The sequence below is a fragment of the Diadema setosum genome, chromosome 19 (assembly GCF_964275005.1).
Source record: "Diadema setosum chromosome 19, eeDiaSeto1, whole genome shotgun sequence".
NCBI lineage: Eukaryota > Metazoa > Echinodermata > Echinoidea > Diadematoida > Diadematidae > Diadema > Diadema setosum.
In genome coordinates, this window is record NC_092703.1 from 35,933,705 (window position 1) to 35,957,028 (window position 23,324).

The following is a 23,324-nucleotide window of genomic DNA, read 5'->3' on the forward strand; positions in this document are numbered from 1 at the left end:
TAGTGATATTTGTATGCAATGGTGTTTGGGGGTTTTTGCTTTTAAATAAACTGAAATTGAAACTGAACTGTAATGAATGAAGGCCCTACTGCGGACGTTGAGCGGGGGCAGAATCTGATCAGTAACCTGTACCAAACAACACACAAATTACAAACGCCTTGTAAAAGGCTATTAATCTTTCTGATTGCGACACTACGACATCATCACACGTTGTGTACGAACTGTTTGATGTGATTTCTGCATTGTGCTATCCACAAATTGTCATCATGCCTGTTCCATGTAAATTGTGTGGGGGATCTGCAATTTTGAAAAGGCCCAAAACCGTAAGTATTTCTTGTTTTGACCAGGACTCACAGGCAGAGCATACCAGTATTTTCATATGAAGTGTACATTTTGCAAAGTGTCGGTGCCAACTGTTTTGTTGTGTCAGTCCCATGTATTGTTTTCGGTGTTGGATAGCACGGCATAATTTGCCTTCCTTTTTTTCCTGGTGGTCGCTACATATTACTACACTACTTGTATAGATGCTAGATCAGTAAGCGATTAGATGGGCATTCTGGTATGCGAGCAAGTACGATTGTAACACCCATGCTGTATACCGTACTGTAGACACGTAGGTAAACCTACACTGCCATGTATTATGCATAGTAAGATGAGAGTGAAGAATCAATTGCTCTGGAGTCTGGATATGGAGAACACAAATTTTACTGAAAAGTGGCAAAGCGTGAGCAAACAGCGCAGCGAGTGTGCAGTGCTAGAATTAGCCCACGACTACCGGTAAATTGAATTCAACAATAAAACTCGCCTACACCTTGTGGCTGTAATGATCCACATGATAATGGCACGCATCAAAGAAAGCACACACCATTTGCATGTGCACGTACTTGCTTGCACATGTTAGATTTCCAACCACCATAATTATTACTGGTAAAATTGATTAGCTCACCTCGCCTCCCTCTTATTTTTGTTTCTCACCTCAGCCCCTTATGTATTTTGCAGTACATTGTATATCATTTCCACTAATCTGCATGTAATATTTCTTTTTTGAGGGGACCTAAAAAGCTGTGCTTTCTCAAGGTCCACACGCAACATTCCATGTTAACATAATCCTGGTTCAATTTTTGTAACAAAACAAAAATGTGTCCCCACAAGTGGTTTGTATTACATATGAATGGTTTTTGAAAATTAATTGAAATTGAATTGAAATTGGATTGAACCCGGGGAGCTCCTGTGTCACACAGTTATACTGTGGGAGCGCCCAGAGTCAACAGAGTGGTGTCTCTGTATGATGAAAGAAGAAACACAAATTTAAGTGCCTCTAAAAGTGCCATATTTTACCACTGTACAGCAAAAGGCTATACATCCGTTCTGATATACCTTTGTATCTAATTCTTCTTCTTCCTGATGAGTGACCGCAATCAACATGCTGATTATTCTGTCTCTTTGTCAGGTAGGTTGGTATTGCACGGTGCAGTAGATTTTGAGTTTAACAACAATATTCAGTCAAACCTGTCTTAGCGGCCACCTCTCTGTAGCGGCCACCTGCTTATAACGGCCACTGAAAAATCCCCCGAATGCAATTGCTGTATTATAGACCCTTTATATAGCGGCCACCTGCCTAACGCGGCCAGCGGCCACTCATTTTGTCTCCCGTGGCGACTATCAACCTGCGTATAGCGGCCACAAAAATTGAGTTGATCCATTAAAGCAGCAATGAGTACGATGTATTTTTTTACGTTCATTGCGTGATTTCTACCGAGTCCTTGCTCAGTCACAATCACACAGACATGATTGACAAAATTAATGCAGCTCTTTGCCACGAAAACCCGTCTTACCACCAACTTGACTAGATTAGATCTAGTCTTCAGTAATGCAGCCCTGAATAGATGCTACAAAGGCAAAGGCAACTCCTAATAACAACTTATTGTTACCGAAATGCAGACTAATTGAGTAAGGACAACATGGTACTTGTCTGCCACTGGGTATTGTTTCTACAGTTTACGTAAATTTTACACATTATCAATCCTCCATCGAACTCAGCTCTCGTGAACCCCGTTCATGCCAACCGGTAGGGATGAACCAGAGCACTTCTCAGGCCCGAAATATTATTCTTAACATCAAAAGAATAGAAGGAGGGAATGATCAAAAAAAAATGAAGTGAATTGTACAACGAAAATCCCCATAATAGCAGAGCTGCTGCACATGCAAACTTATATGTTGGTTGTTTTTGATTTGTTTTGTTTTTTAAGAATAACATGCGGTATTTTCGGCTATTATAAAATGCAAGTAATGAAATTCAAAATGGCCGCCACCCTGTCTATAACGGCCACCTGTCTATAGCGGCCACTTTTGTTGTTTCCCTTGGGTGGCCGCTATAGACAGGTTTGACTGTAATTTGTTTCGTTGAATAAAACATAATCCCAAGAAATAATAAAAGTTCATTCGTTGAAATAAAGAATAAAGTAATAAATAAAAAAAAATTGATGCTTGGATTACCCCTGTCTCGAGGCCCATGACACAAAGGTGTCGCTCGTGTTGGCCTCGATGGCTTCCTGAGGAAGACTGTTCCACTGCTTAATTGTGCATGGCAGGAATGAGTTCTGATGGTACTGTGTTCTGCACTGTGGGATGACCAGGGCCCCGTTGCTAGAAACTTTGCGTTTAAACGCAACTTGCAACTGATTGTCACTGGCCAATCAAAATCATTGTTGTATGCATGTCTTCTTAATAGGGCAGACCCTGAGCCAATCAGAATGGTTGTTTCAAAATTAGCAATTATTTGCAATTGATTGCAACTTTCTTGCAACGGGGCCCAGCTGTTGATTATGTCCCCTTCTTTGTCTAGATGTGAGTGGGTGTAATTGAGTCTTTATGTTGTCTACGCAGGCAAGGTTATGCTGAATCTTGTACAGCATAGACAAGCGGGCAGTTCGTCGTCTGTTTTCGAGGGAGGGCTACTGCAGCTCTTCCAGCATGGTCGATACGCTTGAGGTGTTGTGATAGCGCCTCATGACGAAACGAGCTGCACATCGCTGTACAGCTTCCAGCATTTTTGTGGCCTATTGTGCATGGGGATCCCATATAGTGGTGGCGTATTCCATTGTCGGTCGTATGTAGGACTTGTATGCCGTCTCCTTGATCCTCCGGGAAGAGATTTTCAGGTTCCGTCTCATGAAGCCTAGGGTCTTATTGCCTTTGACGCACACATTGGAGATGTGTTCGTTCCAGCTGAGATCAGAGCTGAGTGTGACTCCCAGGTATTTCACACTCTTAATAACCTCAAGCTTATGCTCATGGAGATGGTACTCTGGGTAAATAAGTCGCTTCTTTTGGGTGACAGGGAGGACGACACATTTCCCTGGGTGGAAAAGCATGTCCCATCTTTTCTCCCACACCACGAGCTGATCTAGGTTGTGCTGTAGTTGGGTCTGATCCTCAGGCGATGTGATTATGTCATAAACTGCTGTGTCGTCTGCAAACAGTCTGACAGGTGAGGTAAGCAAGTCGAGCATGTCGTTAATGTACACCAAGAACAGGCATGGACCCAGTACACTGCCTTGTGGGACTCCTGATTGGATGTCTACAGATTCCAATCTTGTACCATTGATCACGACTGCCTGTCGTCTGCCTTCAAGGAAATCTGAGATCCAGAGAGCGATGGGTCCTTGAATCCCATAGTAATGAAGCTTATGGACGAGCAGGGAGTGGTTGACACGATCGAAGGCTTTGGCGAAGTCCAATATCAGAATGTCAGTCTGCTTGCCCCCAGCCCTGTTGTTGAATAGCTCATGGGCAAACTCAAGGAGTTGTGTCTCGCAGGACCTCCTCCGTCTAAAACTATGCTGCTGAGGACACAGGATGTGGTGGTGTTCGAGGTGATCCGTTATGGTGCTGGTCAAGATGTGCTCTAGAACTTTTCAGCAAACACTAGTCAAGGAAATAGGCCTATAGTTGGAAGGATCATACTACTCACCCTTTTTATACCCCTGCCAAACGAAGTTTGAAGGGGGTATATAGGAATCAGCGGACGGTCTGGCGGTCGGGCGGTCGGTCGGGCGGTCGGTCCGTTGCAAATCTTGCGTCGCGAACTACTTCCTCAGTTTTCAACCGATTCCCATAAAACTTGGCACAGATGTGTGCCTTGGGTTGTAGATGTGCAAGACGTATTTTTTGACAGTACCCAAAAGTACGTTGCCATGGTAACGGCATATTATGGGCAAAAATGGGTACAAATCTTGCGTCGCGAACTCCTCCCACAGTTTTTGATCAATTTTTTATGAAATTAGGTACAGATGTTCATCTGAATATGTTAATGTGCAAGACACATATTTCCGCAGTGGCAAAAAGTGCGTTGCCATGGTAAAGGCATGTTATTGGTAAAATATAGGGCAAAATGCTTCATGGCAAAACTGCTTCATCAGTGTTCTTCCAATTCTCATGGAATTCATATTGAATGTTTGTCTTAGGATATAGGTCAGCATGACACATTTCTTGACAGTGACAAAAAGTATGTTGCCATGGTAACAGCTCACATATTATGAGCCAAAATGATGGAAAATTTTGTGTTGCAAACTACTTCCTCAGTTTTTGCCCAATTTCCATGAAACTTGGTACAGATGTGTGCCTTTGGTTGTAGATGTGCAAGACGCATTTTTCGACAGTACCTGAAAGTACGTTGCCATGGTAACGGCATATTAATGGCAGAAGATCAAGGAAAGATCTTGCGAATTTAACTACTTCCTCAGTTTTTTGACCAAAGCTTATGAAATGTTGTTTTGACCAAAGCTTATGAAATGTTGTTTGGCAGGGGTATAACCAGTCGCTTCTAGTTAAAGACTGATGTCACATTGGCCTCTTTCCAGTCAGTTCATACCAGTTGTGCTCTTTCTCATTTCCAGATCGATCCCATGGTCTTGAAAAGATGTTTTCTTGTTACATCATCTCCATACCCTCCATTCATTCCTTCATTTTTTTGAAACAACCTTTGTGTGGCACATTGCGCATCCGCGATATGAATATGCATGAAAGTCTTGATGTTGTTAGCCTTTGGATAAGGCCCTTTTGCTGTTAAGTGGCGAGCAAAGGGGTGAGAGTGAAATGTGCCCAGCATCAGGTGCCACACAATGTAGCGCAGCAAGAATGCCTGGTCAAAAGGCTACACTGCTACTGGCTAGCGCATGTGCACAGGTTTCAAATCTATTGTACAGTGTGTGGAACAGTTGTCATTCTCACAGATTCTTCTTGACCGAAGCATGTAAAGTAATCAATTTGGACAGAAATGGACTATTGGAGGAGCCGATTGTATCCTGTTATCAATAATTGGGTGGATTCAAATCGAAGCAATTTTTAGTATTTAAGTAGGAATTTAGGCATGATACTACCCCATCAGAGACCCAAAATCCTATTATCCGCAGGCGAAATGCTTTGCGTTTGGGCTGGTCGCAGTTAAGATAAAATATAAGTTTATTTATAGAAGTGCATCGTAGCCGTGCAGACATGTCCAGATAAGTCTATCAATGTTGAAAGTAATACTACCATAGCCAGCTAACATGTAACTTGACCGAAAGATCAGTCTGTATCTGGTCGTCATGGATATGTTCTGTGGAGACTACGTCTGACTTCACAGAATCCCCTGAGGAGGGCCGTAAAAGTAAAAAAAAAATATTTAAAAACACTCCTCTGGACCAATGGATTTTCCTGTCAACCAGCTACTGTAGCTAATCTTTTATGTTAAAAAGTAACAGTTTTTTCCCCCAAACCAATACAATCCAGGGGTTTAGTAGAGCTAGAGTTTGAGGTTATGCACAGTTTTTACCTCAAAATGGACAATGGTATTTTCACATATTTCACTTTCCGCTTCTCTACTCCGAAGCAATTATGATCCAACTAGACATGACCAGTGAAAATGAAATTATTTCAATTGATACTGCTCAATGCTGTAGAAGCAACAATAATTAATATTATTCACTCACTAATCTGTGTGTGATTAAAGATGTCAGTATGCCTAACATCCATGCAAGTCTGGCTTAAATTCCTTAGCAGCAGTTATGATGACTTGTGTCAAGGTATGTTGGCTTCTGTAGCAACCTGAACTGAGGAATGAATGCAACAATTTCCCCGCAGTAGATTGTTTTAAAGGACAAGTTCACCTTCGTTTACATGTGAATTGAGAGAATTCAGCAGTACAACACATATTCAGTAAAAGTTTTAGGAAAATCAAAAAATCTGTTCCAAATTTAAGAATTTTTAAAGTCATTGTTGGATGAGAAGACTACTACAGCTTGTGGGGTCATATGAGTAGATCAATATAAAGAAAATTTAAAGAAATTTATTCAACATATTTTCAGTTTTCTCATGTAATAAAAGAGTTCTTGACTTGCCTCTTTCAGAAGGCGGGGGGTGATATTACCCTAGTAGCATAGTTACAGTGTACCAGTCAAGGAAATGTGAACTTTTTTTTTTTTCAAAGAAGTAAATTTTGTGGAATTTTCTTTATATTGTTCTTATTATTCTCCATGTGACATCATAAAATTTATTAATAGTCTTCTCATCTAGCAGTTAGTGCGCAGAAACTTCAAATATTCATAACTTTTGGACGGATTGTCCAATTATCTCGAGCTTTCATGTTATGTTCTACTTGTATTGGGCCGCATTCACTCAATCCACTTGTATATGAAGGTGGACTTGTCCTAAACAGACATGATTTTTGCTATATATTTCTCTCTTTCTCCCTTTCTTGTCACTCCGACCGAGAGTAACAATAAGATTTTAAATAAAGAACAAACAAAAACGTACGGAGGGGAAATTGCTACACTTGTCCCACAGTTCAGGAGTGCTTTAGATGCCACTTGATCTTCAATAAAATTCATTGCACTGATTTGCTAATTTCAGCAGATCATGCATGTACACCTTGCCTTGCATACATGCATACAGTATTGTATTTACTACACAAGAAGCAGAGAGCGAGTACCATCTGAACTGGTAATATGTGATTTCTACACGCATCCAACAATATGATGGGTTTAAAGGGACTGTACAGTACTGGTTGAGGTGGGGATTCAAGTTTTGAACATTCCTAAGTGAGATAATGAAAAGCCTCTTATGAAATATGAAAGAGCATGTAATTTTAAGAAGGATTCAACATTTATTTGATGAAAATTGGTTTTCAAATGGCTGAGATATCCAAAAAAGTGCTAATAGTAAAAGGTGACATGCCACAACTTTATTAGGATCTCTTTGTTTCACCTTGTTTTTGGATATCTCAGCCATTTCAAAACTGATTTTCATCGAATTACAATAACTTCTGATACCCCTTAGAACTGCATGCTCTTTGACATCTCATAGAGTGGTTTCTGAATATCTCGCAAAACGTTAAAAGCTAAATCCTCACCTCGACCAGAACTGTACACACCCTTTAAATTAAGATTAGGATACATGCTTTTCTTATATGCCTATTACCACATATTGATGAAATTTTGGAAGATTGGAGTGAAAAGAGGTGTTGCAATAGTGCATATAAATGATTAGAATGGATGTGATGAGATGTTCTATTGATGTCTGTGTAAAAAATATGTGCTAATATTGTTGACTTAAACTTGAGAAGTCCATATCACCATGGCAACACAAACTGATGAATGATGCTGCAGTCAGGTCATCAAATGGAATTAGTTGTACCCTCATTTTTAGGTGTTGTTTTCCAGTTACTATATTGCATCATTATCGTAATCACAAAAAGTCAGTAATCATTAGTATGTGATATTAAAAGAAGTTTTGAGACAATTTTTTTCTTTAATTAGCTGATAATATTCTTTGATGGCATGTCAAATTATATTTAACAAGTTACAAATTGAAGGAATCCACAAATATCTGACATCATTAACTGACTGACACATATCAACATTGTAATATGCACATACAGTAACGCCACACAGACTTTATGAAAATACATGTATATTTCTCTGAAGTTGTAATTGAAAACTCTCTAGTACTTTTATCCATTTTTATTTTGTGTTTTTATAAGTTTAATAAATTTGTTTTTACACCATTTGTTTCTATCAATCTTTGACCTCTCATATTTGCTAACTTGGGTGAATGAGTTGCACTTTTATTCATAGTGCATGCAAAGTACTGTAAAACATGATATATTCGCGGCATGAATTTTTCGCGAATTGGAGTCGACGGCCTCTTTTGCGGCGTGAAATTTTCGTGAACTGCCACTGGTATTCAATGCATATAGTGCATACAAGAACTTTCGTTTGCATTTTAATTTCGCGAATCTTCGCGCTCGCGAAATTCGCGAAATTAAAATGCACGCGAACATTCCTTGTTTTACAGTATGTGAAAATTGGTTGAATAATTTTAAGTTATAGTTTATAAAGTTAGAAATTCACAGTTCCCCTTAACCTTTGACCTTTGACCCCGGACTTTCATGAGATTTCTTCAAGACCCATTGATCAATCACACTTCCATTGTATTAAATATTTGATAGAATAGAATTCTGTCCAATCTTTCTCAACTTGTTGTGTGAATGCAAACATCTCGATGGGCAGATAAAGAGAACAGTCAGGAAAATGTATGAAGTGGTGCACTAAGTCTGAAGTACCATTCTGTGCAGAAGTCTGTAAAAAAAAAAGTAAGCACCAATGCACCACTTATTCTACAAAGTTACAAACTTCAAAGGGCTGAAAATGTGTGCAAATACCTTTGTGAAGAAGGCCTACTGAAAACAAAATTTTTCCTTGAAGGAAAATTGACCTTTAAAAAAAAACACCACACAGTCAAGCAGCCTGGCTTTAGCGGCATCTTATACCGTAAGTTTACAATAATCGGATGCTCTTGATATTGTTTCAATGTTGTTGTTTTTTTTTTTCAGTCACATAGTATTCACAGTATCAGTATCTTAGTACAAAAGAATTGCAGACCCTTTTATCTGTTTTTTGTACCAGTATGTTATATCTCCTATTGGTTGAAATGGAAATTACACATGGTTGTTCAAGGCTTCATCTAATACCAACTTGCCAAACTGCAATAATACGCATAGCTCAAAATTGTGTTGCTCAGGTCTTCAGTGTAACATCTCTCTTTTCCCATTTTACCTCAGCTCTCAAAAGTCTTCACTGGCTACCAGTGTCTAAAAGAATACAGTTTAAAGTTTTGCTCCACACATGGAAAGCAATGCATTTTTGGGCTCTGCAGTACGTGCAAAATCTTGTCTCAGAATATATTCCTGACAGAAATCTCTGCTCTTCTACTGCTATTACCAAACAATGAACAGTCCAAAGAATTATCTTCACTTGAGGAGGAAAAAGCTTTTATTTTTCTGCAGCCCCATCTCTCTGGAATACTCTTCCAGTGAAGATCCGATCAGCAGAATCTATAGAAACACATGAATCTCAAGTCATACAGGTTCTCCTCTTGTTTTGGTTGAATATTTGTCACATATTTCTATCTAGAGCCCTTTTCATTCTTGCATTGACAGATAAATTGTAACTGTCTCGCCTTAACTACATGTATGTCCCTTTGAGCATCGGAATACAAATTTAGTCACTAGATCAATGGTGCATTATAAATGCTGAAGTTATTGTTATGATATCATTATTCATTTTTCAAAGGGAGGTTTAGTCAAGATTTGTGTTCATGGACACTGGAGAAAAGATGACATTAGCATGTCATTTAATTTGCATGCAAGTGATTTGCATCAGATATCACTGCTTAGTGAAAACTCTTGAAACTCTCAGAATTCAGGCAATTTCCATGTTTTGCCAACTTTTATTGAAGCTTTCACTGGTATACTCAATACAATAATGTATTTTCTGTGTCTGTTGTTTCATGTCAACTTGAAAATGGAACCGAGTTTCTGAGACACAGCGAGACATTGAGAAAATTTAAAAATGAAAAGCATGAAAACATTTTGAGGAGGTGAAGAAGAAATTGAATTGAAGCAGGAAACTAGGGCTGTGATTCTTGAGTGGAGAAATCTTGATGCTTGAGTGATTAAGTAGTTTATGACAAGTGATGGATAAGAGGAGTGGAAAGAAAGTGAATTTTCCTCTCCCCTTCCTGTCTCCTCTCCCTCTTGTAAAGTCTCTGGATAGCATCCTACCAGTGGAGGCAGCAGCCTGTTTCAGTAGATCAAACGAGGGGTGCATGCTGCCGGACCATGCGGTGTGCCTTCCGCCCGTAAACACCGGCACATGCCCCGCCCAACACACCACTACTCGAAACAGTGCGCCCCAAAATACTGTGACAGCTGGTGCGTGTGTATACACACCGTCCACGCATGGACTCGCCCACTGCCCTGAGCAAATAATTACCCGGGCCAAATTCGTTGGGACTTAAATCACAATTCGTCAGTTGTTAGCGGGCTCGCGAAGAGGAAAAGGAGGGGAGGTGGGGAGACATATGATGAGGAAGAGAGAAAGGGAGAGAAAAGAATAGAGGACCAGGAGGAGGAGGAGGAGGATGAGGAGGGGGAAGACTTTTTTCCTCTCTCTTTGAGACTATCATCTCATTGCCTCATACATTTGCATTTTGATTCCAATTGAGGGAAATGTTGCCCGCATGGTGTTGGATGCCTGAAGTTGACATGTGTCAGCATATGTGTGTGATTGTTTACTGTGCGGTTTGTACCATCTTAATAGCAGTGAAGGGAGAGTTCACACTGCTGGCAAAGTTCACAATAATATCATGATTGTTTCAAATATCACACATTGCTGTTTCAGTTTACCCAAAATTGTCTGTATTACATGAAATTGGTCAGGTGTAGGTTAAGTCATGACATTCATTTTAGACATGACTTCTTATGAAAGCTGTGGAAAACCAATTTTGTAAGTCAGAGTAATTTTATTTTAATCTAGTTCAGCCAAAACTGTCATGAGTTGGTGTGATTCACAAATTTGAATGAAGTGAACCACAATTGTGCTCTTCATTGTTCATTCACCTCAGTATAAGTACTAGGTATTCAGACAAGAAAAGTTACACACACACACACACACACCTTGAACCTTGAAGAAGTAATCCCTGGTGCAGCTTTTCACAAGAAGCTGCACACACACACGCACACACACACACACACACACACACACACACACACACACATCATATCTCCTCCTTTTCCTAGTATTCAGTGATAACAGCAATGACTAGTGAAATGCTATGTGTAATATCAAGGTAATGTTAACAGTAAATTGAAACATACAGGTATTGATATTGCATGATGTTAATTGATATACATTATTTATAATTGATGTTCCTAACTAACTTTATTTCGTGAAAGCAAAGATGATAAAACAAGAAAGGAACGAGACATAGTTTCACAGTGATGGACTTTGTATAGGTTTCAAGTATGCTGTTGTATGTGCAAATGTTCATGAGATCTGTTAATCAGGGAAGAAGTCGGTAATGATACGTTGTGAAGTTTTGTACTGGTGAGAAGTATCCCTAAATCGCCGCCACCGTCCCTCCGACACCCAAGCGTATCCTGACCGGGTGTGAGATCCTAATGTACCCCTAGGGTCAGACGGGGATACGTCTTGCTACCTGTCATGGCTTCCAAACTGCCATTGTCGAAATCCAGCCACCAGACTGTGGGAGGCTGGTGTGAGCTTTTTACAGCAATTATTATTTTTTCTCTCTATCGTTTTTTTTTTCTCTCTTCATTTTTTTTTTTTTTTTTTTTTGGGGGGGGGGGGGGCTGATGTGGTGTGGATGGCTTCAGAGAGTGGTAGGAGGGGTGGTCTTGATTTGATGTGACTACATATCATGTCTGGCACTAAAGTGAGTAAGCAGAAGATGGAGCTGAAATGAAGGGGGTATTAGAGATTGGGGTAAGGATGGGAGTGGGGTGGGATGGGGAGCAGGAAGGTTGTGTTCTGGTCCTCAATTAAAAAGTATTTCCATTGTCAAGATTATTGAGCACCCTAGCCAGTACAGTTCAAGCTTGTGTTTCTTGTGACACATTTGCCCTTTTCATCTAATGATGTATTGATTGGGGAAAAAGTTCCCAAAATATTAAATTGATGATAGTGTGCCATGTAATTTGAATCATTTGGAAGTTATGAAATCCTTTGATTAGCTTGTTTTGCAATGAAGTTACATTGAGACTATTCAGGAATAGATTTTGATACAATTTGTTGTACAAATTGATGGCAAAATAATAATTTAGGGAGAAACACACATCTCACATGTTCATGAACTTGACATTTTTATTCATCTCCTGTAGTACAAAGTTAAAGGGGAAACACTTACTGATGCTCCCCTAACAGAGATTATAGTGATTGTGCCTGTGATTTTGTATGTTTTTGTTTCTGTGGTTGTGCAAATATTTTGCCAGTTATACTGCATGTTTGTAACCTTCTACCCAATACATCAGCAGTCCATCTCATTCCATTGAAATTAAGGACATTATGGACCTTGTGCAGTTATCTGTTTTCTTTGCTAATTTTATTATTTTGTTTATTTGACAGTAATGAATCATTGGCTATTAAAAAAAAAAAAAGTACCGGGTATGCAAAACAGCAAGCTTACATTTTAATGGGGAAAGTTTATGGCTGTCTTTTTTAATATTCAATCGACAGATTGCAGGGATGTTATTAAAGTGCTATAAATCCAGAAACAATGGCTTTTTTCACAGCAGGAAACTTTCGCAAATCACCGCTAGCATTTAATTCATTGTGTAGACAAACACTTTGGTGTTTATTTCACTTTGCAAATCTTGGCTCCAGGAAAAAATTGTGACAGTTTCATGCACATGAAAATTTCTTGTTTTACAGTAATTTAGAGGACACAGTTAAGAAAGTTCATCAAATCATAACAGATGTTTGACCAAGAAAGCAAATCATTCCATAGACAGTTTCCATAATACTGCTTTGAAAAGACTGCAACATAGACAAAATCCAATCAAAAATTCCTATATGGCTTCTTGATTTTTATTTCTCATACCATCTCGCTGACTCAGGGGGAGGGTTTGACTATTCAACCAGAAACTTCTTTTCCAAATCCAGTGGCCACTGCAGTCTGTAGGATGATGTATGGGTTAATTGACTAGCAGAAGCTACTTTTTTGATGTTTAGGGAAAAAAAAAAGTGAGAGAAGAGTGGATGGCACAAAAACATGTTAGTGGTTGCCAGAGGGTCAAAAATCATTATGACCAATTAGGAAGAAGCGAGAGAGGGGGAAAAAGATGGGTATAAACTCACACACATACAAACATACACACAGACATAAGGCAGGAGGGAGATCGGAGAGGGAGAGAGAGCGGGAGCGAAGTATAAATGATGAGGGTGGGGGAGAGATAGAATGAGAGAAAGGTGCCCATGAAAAGAACTGGAGCAAAAAGATTTATGAAGGAAAAGAAAACAGAAATTGGGATTTAAATGAAGGGAAAGAAGACATGTAAAGAATAAGAAGAGGAGGAGCTTGAGAAACAAGATGAAAAGTATTGAAAATTAGAATGGAGATGTTGGATAGGAGAGAACTTAAAGAATGTATTGTAGAAAGGATTAGAGGGGAGAGAGAGAGAGGGAAAGGGAGGGAGGGGTGAATTAAAGAATTTGAGGCTGGTTGTTCTGTAGAAACATTAAAAGTGATAGGATGATAGGTAAGGGAGAATATGCATTGTTTGAAAGGGATAATAGTTGAACATTGTATGAAAATGTATTTATCTTGCTGATGAAACAGATACCAAGTATACAACAATTGAGAGTTAGAAAGAGATTATGACAGAGGAAAGGAAGAGAGAGAGAGGGAGGAGGAGAGAGAGAGGGGTGAGAGTAGATTTTGGAAGCAGAAAAGAAGGAATAAATTACTGCGAAGGAAGAAGAGAAGGAGAGGATGGGATGTCCTCTAATCAAATCAAATCAATATCATGCCTTTAAGCAGTTTTTTTTTTTTTCTTGGAGGAACCGTCTGTGGTGACCCAAGACTTCACTGTAATTCATTTAGCTGAGCTTTGTGTGTGTAGCCAGTGTAAACACATCACGTACATGACAGGTTGTGGAGGTTTTGTTTCAGAAAGATATGTTTGTCATTTTGGGTGAAAGCGGAGAAAACTGTGGAGCAGCACCCTTCATGCTTAATAGCTCCCATAGTGTTGTATCAAGAGTTATTAATACAATTTGTATATGGTACCAAATGAACACATTTAGATACATTTCTGATTTTTTTTTTTTTTTTTTGGGGGGGGGGGTAGAGGGGAATTCGGTTATGATGTTGTTGTTTACAAGGGGAGTCATTCTCAGTTTGTGCATCATTGCTTACGTGCATTCCTTTGTGCTGCTGCCACCAACTGTCAATGATATGAAAGGTTTTTCATTCATGGAATTTAGTCATCCTTTCTGCAGTCCATTCATTCATTCATTCAATCGTATGGCACAATGTGCCTGGTTAACACCATTTGCTGACTATTGCTAGTCACCTGGGGGCAAACCACGAGGGATACATTCGCATCATTCGCCTGATTTCTTGTATAGGTAGTTACTGATGCTGTCAATGAGGAGTTGAATGGGCTTATTAACCAGATTAGAGTATTGAGACAGAAGTATTGGAGTTAGAATATGCTGAAGTTCACAAGACAAAGAGTTTGCTAAATTGAAGTCAATCATCATATTTATGAATATTGCAAAATGCAGCATCATGGCATTTCTCTTGTGTAAAATCTGATGATTTCATTTTTTCTTCTTCCTCATCAATCTAGGGAGATGCTTTGTGCAAGGAGTGTTTCTTCTCAGCATTTGAGGCCGAGATACATCACACGATAGTGACTGGCAACCTCTTCACCAGGGGTGAGACGGTAGCAATCGGTGCGTCGGGAGGAAAAGGTAGGCGGTCTGTAGGGAGTGGCAGTCCTCAGTCCAACCTAGGCTATACCTGTTCTTTCTCACTTTCATTTTCACACAAGTTCATTTCATGCTAAAGATTTGACATAAAAATGGAAATATTAAGCAAAATAAATACTAACCCTAACCCTAACCCTAACCCAAGCATTTTACTCAAACCTTTATCTCATTTAATTAAGGTTTCCATTTGTTAAAGCGCTTCAAAACAATTGAACTTGATGTGTTGTTGTTGTTGTAGTAGAGCCAAGCAACAGTCAGATAGTTGAGTATTTACATTATAACCATGGTAACTGCAATATAAAATAAGAATTGTAAACATTTTTTTTTTTTTAATGAAACAAGTCCTAGATTCAAAGACCATATATGATATATGTAGTGGACACCCAGTTAAATAATGATATGAGATTTTCCTGCTTCTTTATTTCAAATGCTCCAATATTTTGCAAGCTATTCTGATCTTCTTGAATACTGGTGTGTGTGTTTCCTTTTTTCCAATTATAAATTCATATTTTGATTCTTTGTCGTGACTAGATTCTATGGTTCTGGCATACACACATTTTGCAATGCTATTCTGATCTTCTGAAATACTGGTGTGTGTGTGTGTGTGTGTGTGTGTGTGTGTGTGTTTGTGCGTGTGTGTTTGTGTGTGTGTGTGTTGTGTGTGTGTGTTTTTTTTTTTGGCCATTTATAAATCCATATTTTGATTGTTTGTCATGTTTAGATTCTACGGTTCTTGCATACACACTGAAACTGCTGAATGAGAGATATGACTATGGGCTGAAGCTGGTTCTTCTCTCGGTGGATGAAGGTATCACAGGGTACCGGGACGACTCTTTAGAGGTAAGCAAAGAAGTACCAACAGTTTAATCACTAAATTCCAGGTTATTAGTAGGGTTGGAATATATCGGATTGTGGGATTTGATAAGTAAGAAGTCATTCAAAGACTTTACAGGTTTGTGATGAATTTTAGGGTTGGGACAAGTTTTGAGTACTACTGAAATAAAATGATGCAGGAGCTAAGAGCGCAATCTGAGCGACGAATAATGGATCAAGATTCTTTGTATATAATGAACATCATACCAAAAATTATTCTCATATTAGACGATATAAAGCGAATGAAACCATCTGAGGATATACTCCAATGAAATATGACATGAAATTACTAGGTATGAGTGAAGATTAGCAAAATAATAATCTCAGGAACATGGAAATCAGGAATAGTTTTTAATCACCTTTGAGGTAAAAAGCTTGTTATGAATGAAAGATGTGTGATCAAAATTTTACATTGAATTGTTTAGTTGGTGGTTGTACAATTCTACATTAAGTATTTTTCTTTTCACACAGACTGTCAAGAGGAATCAGCAACAGTATGACTTGCCACTCAAGATAGTTTCATATGAGGTAAAATGCAGAATATTGTATTATCTCTCTCTCTCTCTCTCCCCTTATCCTTTCTTTTTTCTTTCTTTTATTTTCTCTTGACTCTTTCTTTGAGCTGTCAAGTCAAGTTTGAGTTAGTTCCATATTCCTCCATCATATTATGCTATATGTATCTACTCCAAAAACTAAAGAAAGAGATACCTTTGTCATATACGGATATGACAGTTACAGTTGATCTGTAACAACTTGACAGTTTGTTATCAGTGATCTTTATATCTTTTCTAAAGATCAATATATTCAAGTTTACTTATTTGTTGGGAATAATCTTACACTTGTCAAATGAAAATGAGTTGATTATTCTTAAAGCTTCTTTTTATCATGTACAATGTACCAAGACCAAGATAGTTTTGATTTTTCTCCCATGACATATTTTCTTGATGTTCTTGTTTATGTCATCATCCTAATGTATGCAAATGACACAATATGTCAGTATACAACATGATACATACTTTGTGTGTTCATGAGTTATGATTTTGTTTTCATTTTTTTATGAAGGAATTATATGGCTGGACAATGGATGCAATAGTCAAGCAAATCGGACTCAAGAATAATTGTGAGTATAAACAATATAGATGAGAAAGTGTACCTCAGTTTGTAATGTTGAATACAAAGAAAATGAATATCGAGGAAGAGTAGAGTTTTGGCCTGAAAACATCCAGAAGATAAAAGGTGAAAGGAACCTGTAAAGACAACAGTTGGAAAATGATCAAATTGATTTTAACAGAAAGTAGTAGATATTTGATTTAAAGAAATAGGTAGCAAAACAAAGGAAATACTGATGATGATAATTATTGTAATAATGATGATGATGATAACAATACAAATTGTTGTTAATACTATTATTATCACTATCATTATAAGAATAATGATAGTGACAACCTAAAAACATGAAAAAATATTATGACTAATTACTGGTAGTTAAAATGGCTTTATTATAAGTCAATGTAAGGTCAAACTAAGAAATTATGCGATACGTGTAGATGCAAGAAAGGGCGGCGTGGGGGGGGGGGAGCAGAGAAAAAGAGGGAGAAAGAGGGAGAGATAGTGGGAGTTCCAGTTCCACCATGAAGCAGTGACGAACTGACTGAATATCTTGGTTCTCCACCAAAGGTACCTTCTGTGGTGTGTTCCGGCGCCAAGCCTTGGACCGAGGTGCTCTGCTGGTGAAGGCTGACAAGATTGTGACTGGTCACAACGCCGATGACATCGCAGAGACCGTTCTCATGAATAGTGAGTTCTTCCTGTTTCCCCCAATCAGGCCTGCTGCAGAATTTATTTTCTTGTCACTATCAAATTGAGTAGGTACCTTCATTTCTTCCTTTTGGTGAATTTATGTGTGTTTGTATATGTCTGTTCTTTTATTGATCTTTGACATGGACATACTGTAATTTTTGCTTTCTGGTTATTATTCAGATGCATTTGATTTTCCATTTCAGTCATTACTTTGCATATTCTGTTGAAAAAAAGAAAGAAAATCAAGTTTGAATTTGAATTTGAATTTGACTGCATGCCTACATGTAATACAGGTGAAGTGTGACTGGTTGAACTGATTAAATCAGCTTCAAGGGAAAAAAAATTCTCAAAAGTTTGCCTGTTTGAAAGAGAAATAAGAACTGACATGTGTTGTCAATTCAGATACTAGTTAACTACAAAGTAAAAGATTTAGAAATGAAGAGGCTTTTGAAATTCCGCAACCGATCCAGACAGTTATACATGAAGAATTAGATGGTCTCCTTTATATATGTCTATGATGAGGTCCAGTGCACTCCCATTATAAGAATTACAATTATAACAAAATTCTCTTTACAAAGAAGTAAAAACTCAGGTCCCCAAATTATCACCTATATATCTTTCTATACTTTATTTTCGGTTATAATGAAATTTCGATGTAACGAAGGAAAACGGTCCGGAGGTCTTTGCTGTAATGGGAGTGCCATGTGCGAGTTATAACAACATAAAATCTACGGTCTTGTTGACCTCATTATGACCGAGTTTCCCCGTACTCACAAACTATCTCTTTCCCCACAGTCTTACGAGGAGACATCGCAAGGTTACGGAGGTGCACAGACATCATCACAGTGAGTAGCCTTAACCCTTTCGCTCTGTGCTTCCAATTACAAGCCTTGAGATTACAGTGTGATAGACATGTTAGAGGTCAAGGTTACTGACCCTTGAGTAATATACAAATCTGGCTATCTGTTGATATGAATTGTTACGTTGTAATGGAATAGTAGTTCGATTGATAATGTTTTTGATGCAAATACTTTAATGAGTGGGCCAAACTTACAGTGTTTATGTAAGTGTCACCATATTACAATGAATTTATGTCCCATGATATCTTCTGCAGAAACATTGATAAAGAGATGATTTCATAAATCTCACATTGCAAATAGATCTTAAAAATGAGACATAATATTACAGTTTATAATAATATCTTCTTTATCCAGGGTAGACTATTCAGTGTTACACAGTCGTGAGTCTTATGGTTAATGCTATGCATCACCCAATTCCTGCAATGGTATCATGAAACAATGTTGTATGTTGCCAGGGAGCAGAAGGAGCCCTACCACGATGTAAACCCTTCAAGTATACCTACGAGAAGGAGATTGTCATGTACGCCTACTTTAAGAAGCTGGACTACTTCTCAACGGAGTGCATCTACTCCCCAAATGCCTACCGCGGCTACGCCAGGGCCTACCTCAAGGACTTGGAGAAAATCCGTTCCACCTCAATCATAGGTGAGGAATCCCTTCCAGACTCCTTACTCAAGGCACCCGACATTTTGTTTTTAATTTTTACTTCCACCCCTGTAGCTTTAATTGTAATTTTACTGATATTTTCTTACGTTTCTTAATTTCTCTTTCAATCGCATTAAAATCACATTCCCATGTACGGTTTTAAAGAGAGATATATTTTTGTGAGATTGAAACCATGGATCGTTGAAAGTACTTTAAACAATTACAGGGAGTGAAATGAAAGTTTAGTGCTATTTTCATTCTTACTACCTAATATCTAGTAAGTTACATTCTTCATTTTTGCACATTTTAATGTTGACTTGGGATGTATTACCTTCTCCAGATAAAATACCTGAAGAGCATTTGCAACAGAGGCTTAAATGTCTATATCCTAAAGTAAAACTTGAAGCCATGTATTAGATCTATGTTTATTTACCTGATTGTAATGCACAGTATAACATGTAATATGATGTAATGTGGTTAAATCACAGTTGCTGGACATTTTGTTACAATATTTTCTTAACCTGTTTTCATTGTCTCTTTTCCATTACCACATTTATTTATTTTGTTAAACAGTCTAACAGTACTTGATCAATTCCCTTTTCCACTTTCATAGATTTTGTATTGTATTGACTTCTCATCATTACATTTGAAAGACTATATCGTCGCTGGGGCGACAAGACCTCGTATCTCAAAAATGTCAAATGTTCAGGAGAGCCAAAAAACATGGCGGCCAAAGCACTATACTGAATGGGATAGCCGTTCCTTTAACATGCCGTGGTGGCTTCATTTTTGGGGTAAGACAGCTGGGATTTGGACAGGACATCACTTAACCGATTATTTGACCACTAATGCAAAAAAGTCATTTTCACCAAAATTTGAGATACAAGGTCTTGTCACCCCAGCGACGATATATGATATTAGAAATAAAATCTGAATGGGAATTGATTTCAAATGTTGACATAATCACTCTCACAAGCATCTGAAGTGTAAGTTTGCCCCCTTGATTCATCCTCACCTTCCAGACATCATCCACTCTGGTGAGTCTCTCTCTGTTAGGAAGGAGGTCAAGATGCCCACCCAGGGAACCTGTTCCAGGTGTAACTATATCTCCAGCCAGCCAGTCTGTAAGGCCTGTACTTTACTGGAGGGACTCAACAAGGGACTACCAAAGTCAGTGGGACGCACACTTGTCTTGTTCTCTTGCTCTGAGTACTTAATCCTGTACTGTAAAAGTGGAAATTTTTGCGGCGTTAAAATTTTCGTGCATTTCTAGAAACTAGAGTCGTGTACTGCGAAAATAACAGCATGCAAATATTTCTGCTGCCCGTACGTTCAAGTAGTCGATGTCTTGATTCCGCTGAATTAAAAACATGCAAAACTCTTCTTGCCCAGCTGAGCACAAATTTAGTCGCACGAAAATATCCACCTTTACAGTATTTGACACGAGTGCTGGTTGACACAGAAAACCATACAGCAACTCTCATTACAACAAAGTCCTTGGATTGGCAGTTTTCTTTTGTTATGACCAAACAATAGTATATACAAATATGATTATACACAATGATTTTGAGACTATTTTATAGGAACATGATGTTGGCAGACTCAACGTTGTCCATGCAGTTTATTTGGTCTAGTGATAAGGTACATCATCTTATGTACAAATGTAGGACTGACACAAAAGAACCAGATGATCTTACAGTGGAGATGACTTGCTGTGTTATAATTATGTAATTCTGATAAAAATTATGTCTTGTAGTGTAATAACCAATGTGTGTTTCTTTTCTTTTGTTTCAGGCTTGGAATTGGAAAACCTCACAAGGCCAGACAGAGAGTGAGTTCTTAATGTGTGATTAATTTATGCATTTGTTCATGAGATTAAAAAAACAGTTTTAATTTGTTTGTTTAACCCAAGTATGGTTCGATGGGATGGATTTGGGATTACTAATTCCGCTTGATATAATATACTGCAACAGAAAAAAAAAGTCTAGCAGATGGAGTGCATATTACAGGAGGTTCATGTAGTCCCACAAAATAGTGTGGTATGTTATTATTTGAATTCTTTGTCAATATGTACTGGATATAAGAAAGAATTGGGTGTAACAAGGTAACTGTGTATGTGGGTTCTCAAGACTTGTTTATTGTGGCAGGGCTGCACACTCATACCCATTTTTTCTACTGGTCCGACCTTTCTGTTGGACCAGTAGGTACCCAGTTTTTCCATTTTTTACTGGTCCATGCCTGAAAAAGTTACTAGTCCGACACTGACCAACAGTGATTTTTACTAGTCAGGGACCGTCGAACCAATGCCAGTGTGCAGCCTTGTTTATGGGGTTTCCTTATAATGTAATTTTCCAAATCAAAAATAGAAGGATCATCTCCTAATTTCAGTGGGTATCACAAAATCCATTGTCTCTTAGGATTTATTTTTGATTCTTCACACAGCTTGATGCGGCAGGAAAAAGTGGCTCAGTTGTGTCCGAGGGGTCCTCATCGAAGGTGTCATCATCAAAGTCAGCATCCCACACCACCTCATCATCAGATGTCAAAGAAGTCCAACAGGTGGTGGACTTTTGATGAAGGATTGTAGCAATATGCTGTGTGGATGTTTTGAAATCTCGGCGTAAGTCTTTTGTGGAAATTTGCACTTCGAAGGATGTGCTGGCAACTAAAAGCAAAGAAGCATATTCTTTGTCAATCGCTGAAGACATGACTTGGACTGTATGAAAACATGAGAGGATTTATGTGAGGAGTTTTATGAAGGCAGACCACAGATGGTGAAAGATCACTGCAGGAATGCCCACCTTGTACACAGTGCAGTTTTCTGAGGGCTGAAAAGGTGTATTTTCAGTGGAAAACCGTACTTTTACCTTTCCTGCATTGGATGTGTAAACATACAGGTTGGGAAAAACAGTATTTCCCATGAAACCTGCAGTATTTTTGGCAAAAAAACAGTACAAAATACTACAAAAAAGGAAAAAAAAAAGTAATGGTTTGCATCTCTGAATCAAGGATCCACAGCTTTATCCATTGACAAAGGCAAACAAGGTCATGGAGACTGGAGAGCAGATGAGAAAATTCCTACCAACCACTGAAAGCACAAACGTCATCAACTGAAAGATGAGTCCACACAATATGTGGACTTTTTGAAATGCACCTTGGTCTAGTGGTATTTATTTAGAAAGAGATGTGATGTTGATGATGGGGATAGATAAAAAAGTGATTTCAGGAACGTGTGTTGAAAAATTGTTCAACTGTTAATCATCATGAAAGATTAGATTGAGATTTAGATAGTGTGGCCACAACCACTTTATGTTGTGCTGAGATTGGATCAGAAATGAAATGTAAAATCTGTTTCTAGGAAAACATGTCACAGATCGAAATGTTGTCATTTTGTTGCAAAATAACTTTTTCATTGACGAAATGACTGATTTCATAAAACATTCCGTGCAACACTTGGCGCCCCATGGTCTTTGTCCATGGTTTAAACCATGGACGAGATGACAAGATTCTACCACCTTCTTGAATTCGGGCCATTGGGTTTTCTCACTATCAAATAGGCATATAGAGGAAAGATGTCTAAAATTTGTAATTGGGAGGTGTGTGAGTACCGAGTCCTGGCGAATCTTTCAATCATGGAAACATTTACAGGAAATTATGAAGAAATTCATGAGACTGTGTAGCATGTATTTTATACAATGTGCCTAAGAAATGCATTTAATATACAAAGATATAAAGGTCATTGTGATTCCTTTTTATGTTCTGCACATGTCATTGGCAATGCCATGTGAAGACAATTTTATAGATTCATTTCAACATGTGTAAATACTGTCATGTGAACTACATCAGTAGTTCATTGCAGCTTGATTATGGAGACAAACTGTGAATGTTCTCCCATGCTATCTAATCTGTACCTAGTTTATAATAACTGTAACTCTTGAAAAGATGCTTTAAGGGGGCAGCTTCTGTAGGATAAACAGTGCTCACTTGTTAAGGTTGTATGTGCAAATTGGTGTTTTTTATCTACAATATGGGGGTTAAAGAAAAGAATCCCTGCCCCTGTGTTTAAAGGGGATGGCTAGTAACTGATCAGTGGGAATCAGTGGAAATGCTGGGAGATGATTGTTCCAATCCTTATGGGATTCATTCAAGAGTTCATTGTATATCTATTGTTGTGTGAAAATGATTTGCTTCAGAATGGTCTCATATTCAAGTAATGTGCAGTTTAATGCTTCCAGGTTAGCGTCCCTGGTCAGTGACGGAGCATTAATCTGCACATTATTTGAATATGAGACCGTTCTGAAGCAAATCATTT

General features: G+C 38.3%; 1 protein-coding gene across 1 annotated transcript; it reads left to right on the top strand.

Moving 5' to 3' along the window:
- The first annotated feature begins 207 nt into the window (after positions 1-207).
- LOC140242798 (cytoplasmic tRNA 2-thiolation protein 1-like) lies at positions 208-21,685 on the top strand. Its single transcript, XM_072322553.1, has 11 exons — positions 208-323; positions 14,693-14,816; positions 15,556-15,674; positions 16,179-16,235; positions 16,770-16,827; positions 17,385-17,504; positions 18,303-18,352; positions 18,823-19,012; positions 20,035-20,182; positions 20,807-20,843; positions 21,455-21,685. Exons 1-11 carry the CDS (start codon positions 267-269, stop codon positions 21,584-21,586), a joined length of 1,092 nt encoding a protein of 363 aa, XP_072178654.1. The 5' UTR covers positions 208-266; the 3' UTR covers positions 21,587-21,685.
- Positions 21,686-23,324: the final 1,639 nt, after the last annotated feature.

Coding starts and splice junctions, on each gene's coding strand:
- LOC140242798 (XM_072322553.1), top strand. CDS start 267: ATGCCTGTTCCATGTAAATTGTGTGGGGGATCTGCAATTTTGAAAAGG. Junction 16,828..17,384: donor AATCGGACTCAAGAATAATT/GTGAGTATAAAC, acceptor TCTCCACCAAAG/GTACCTTCTGTGGTGTGTTC. Junction 17,505..18,302: donor AGAGACCGTTCTCATGAATA/GTGAGTTCTTCC, acceptor CTTTCCCCACAG/TCTTACGAGGAGACATCGCA.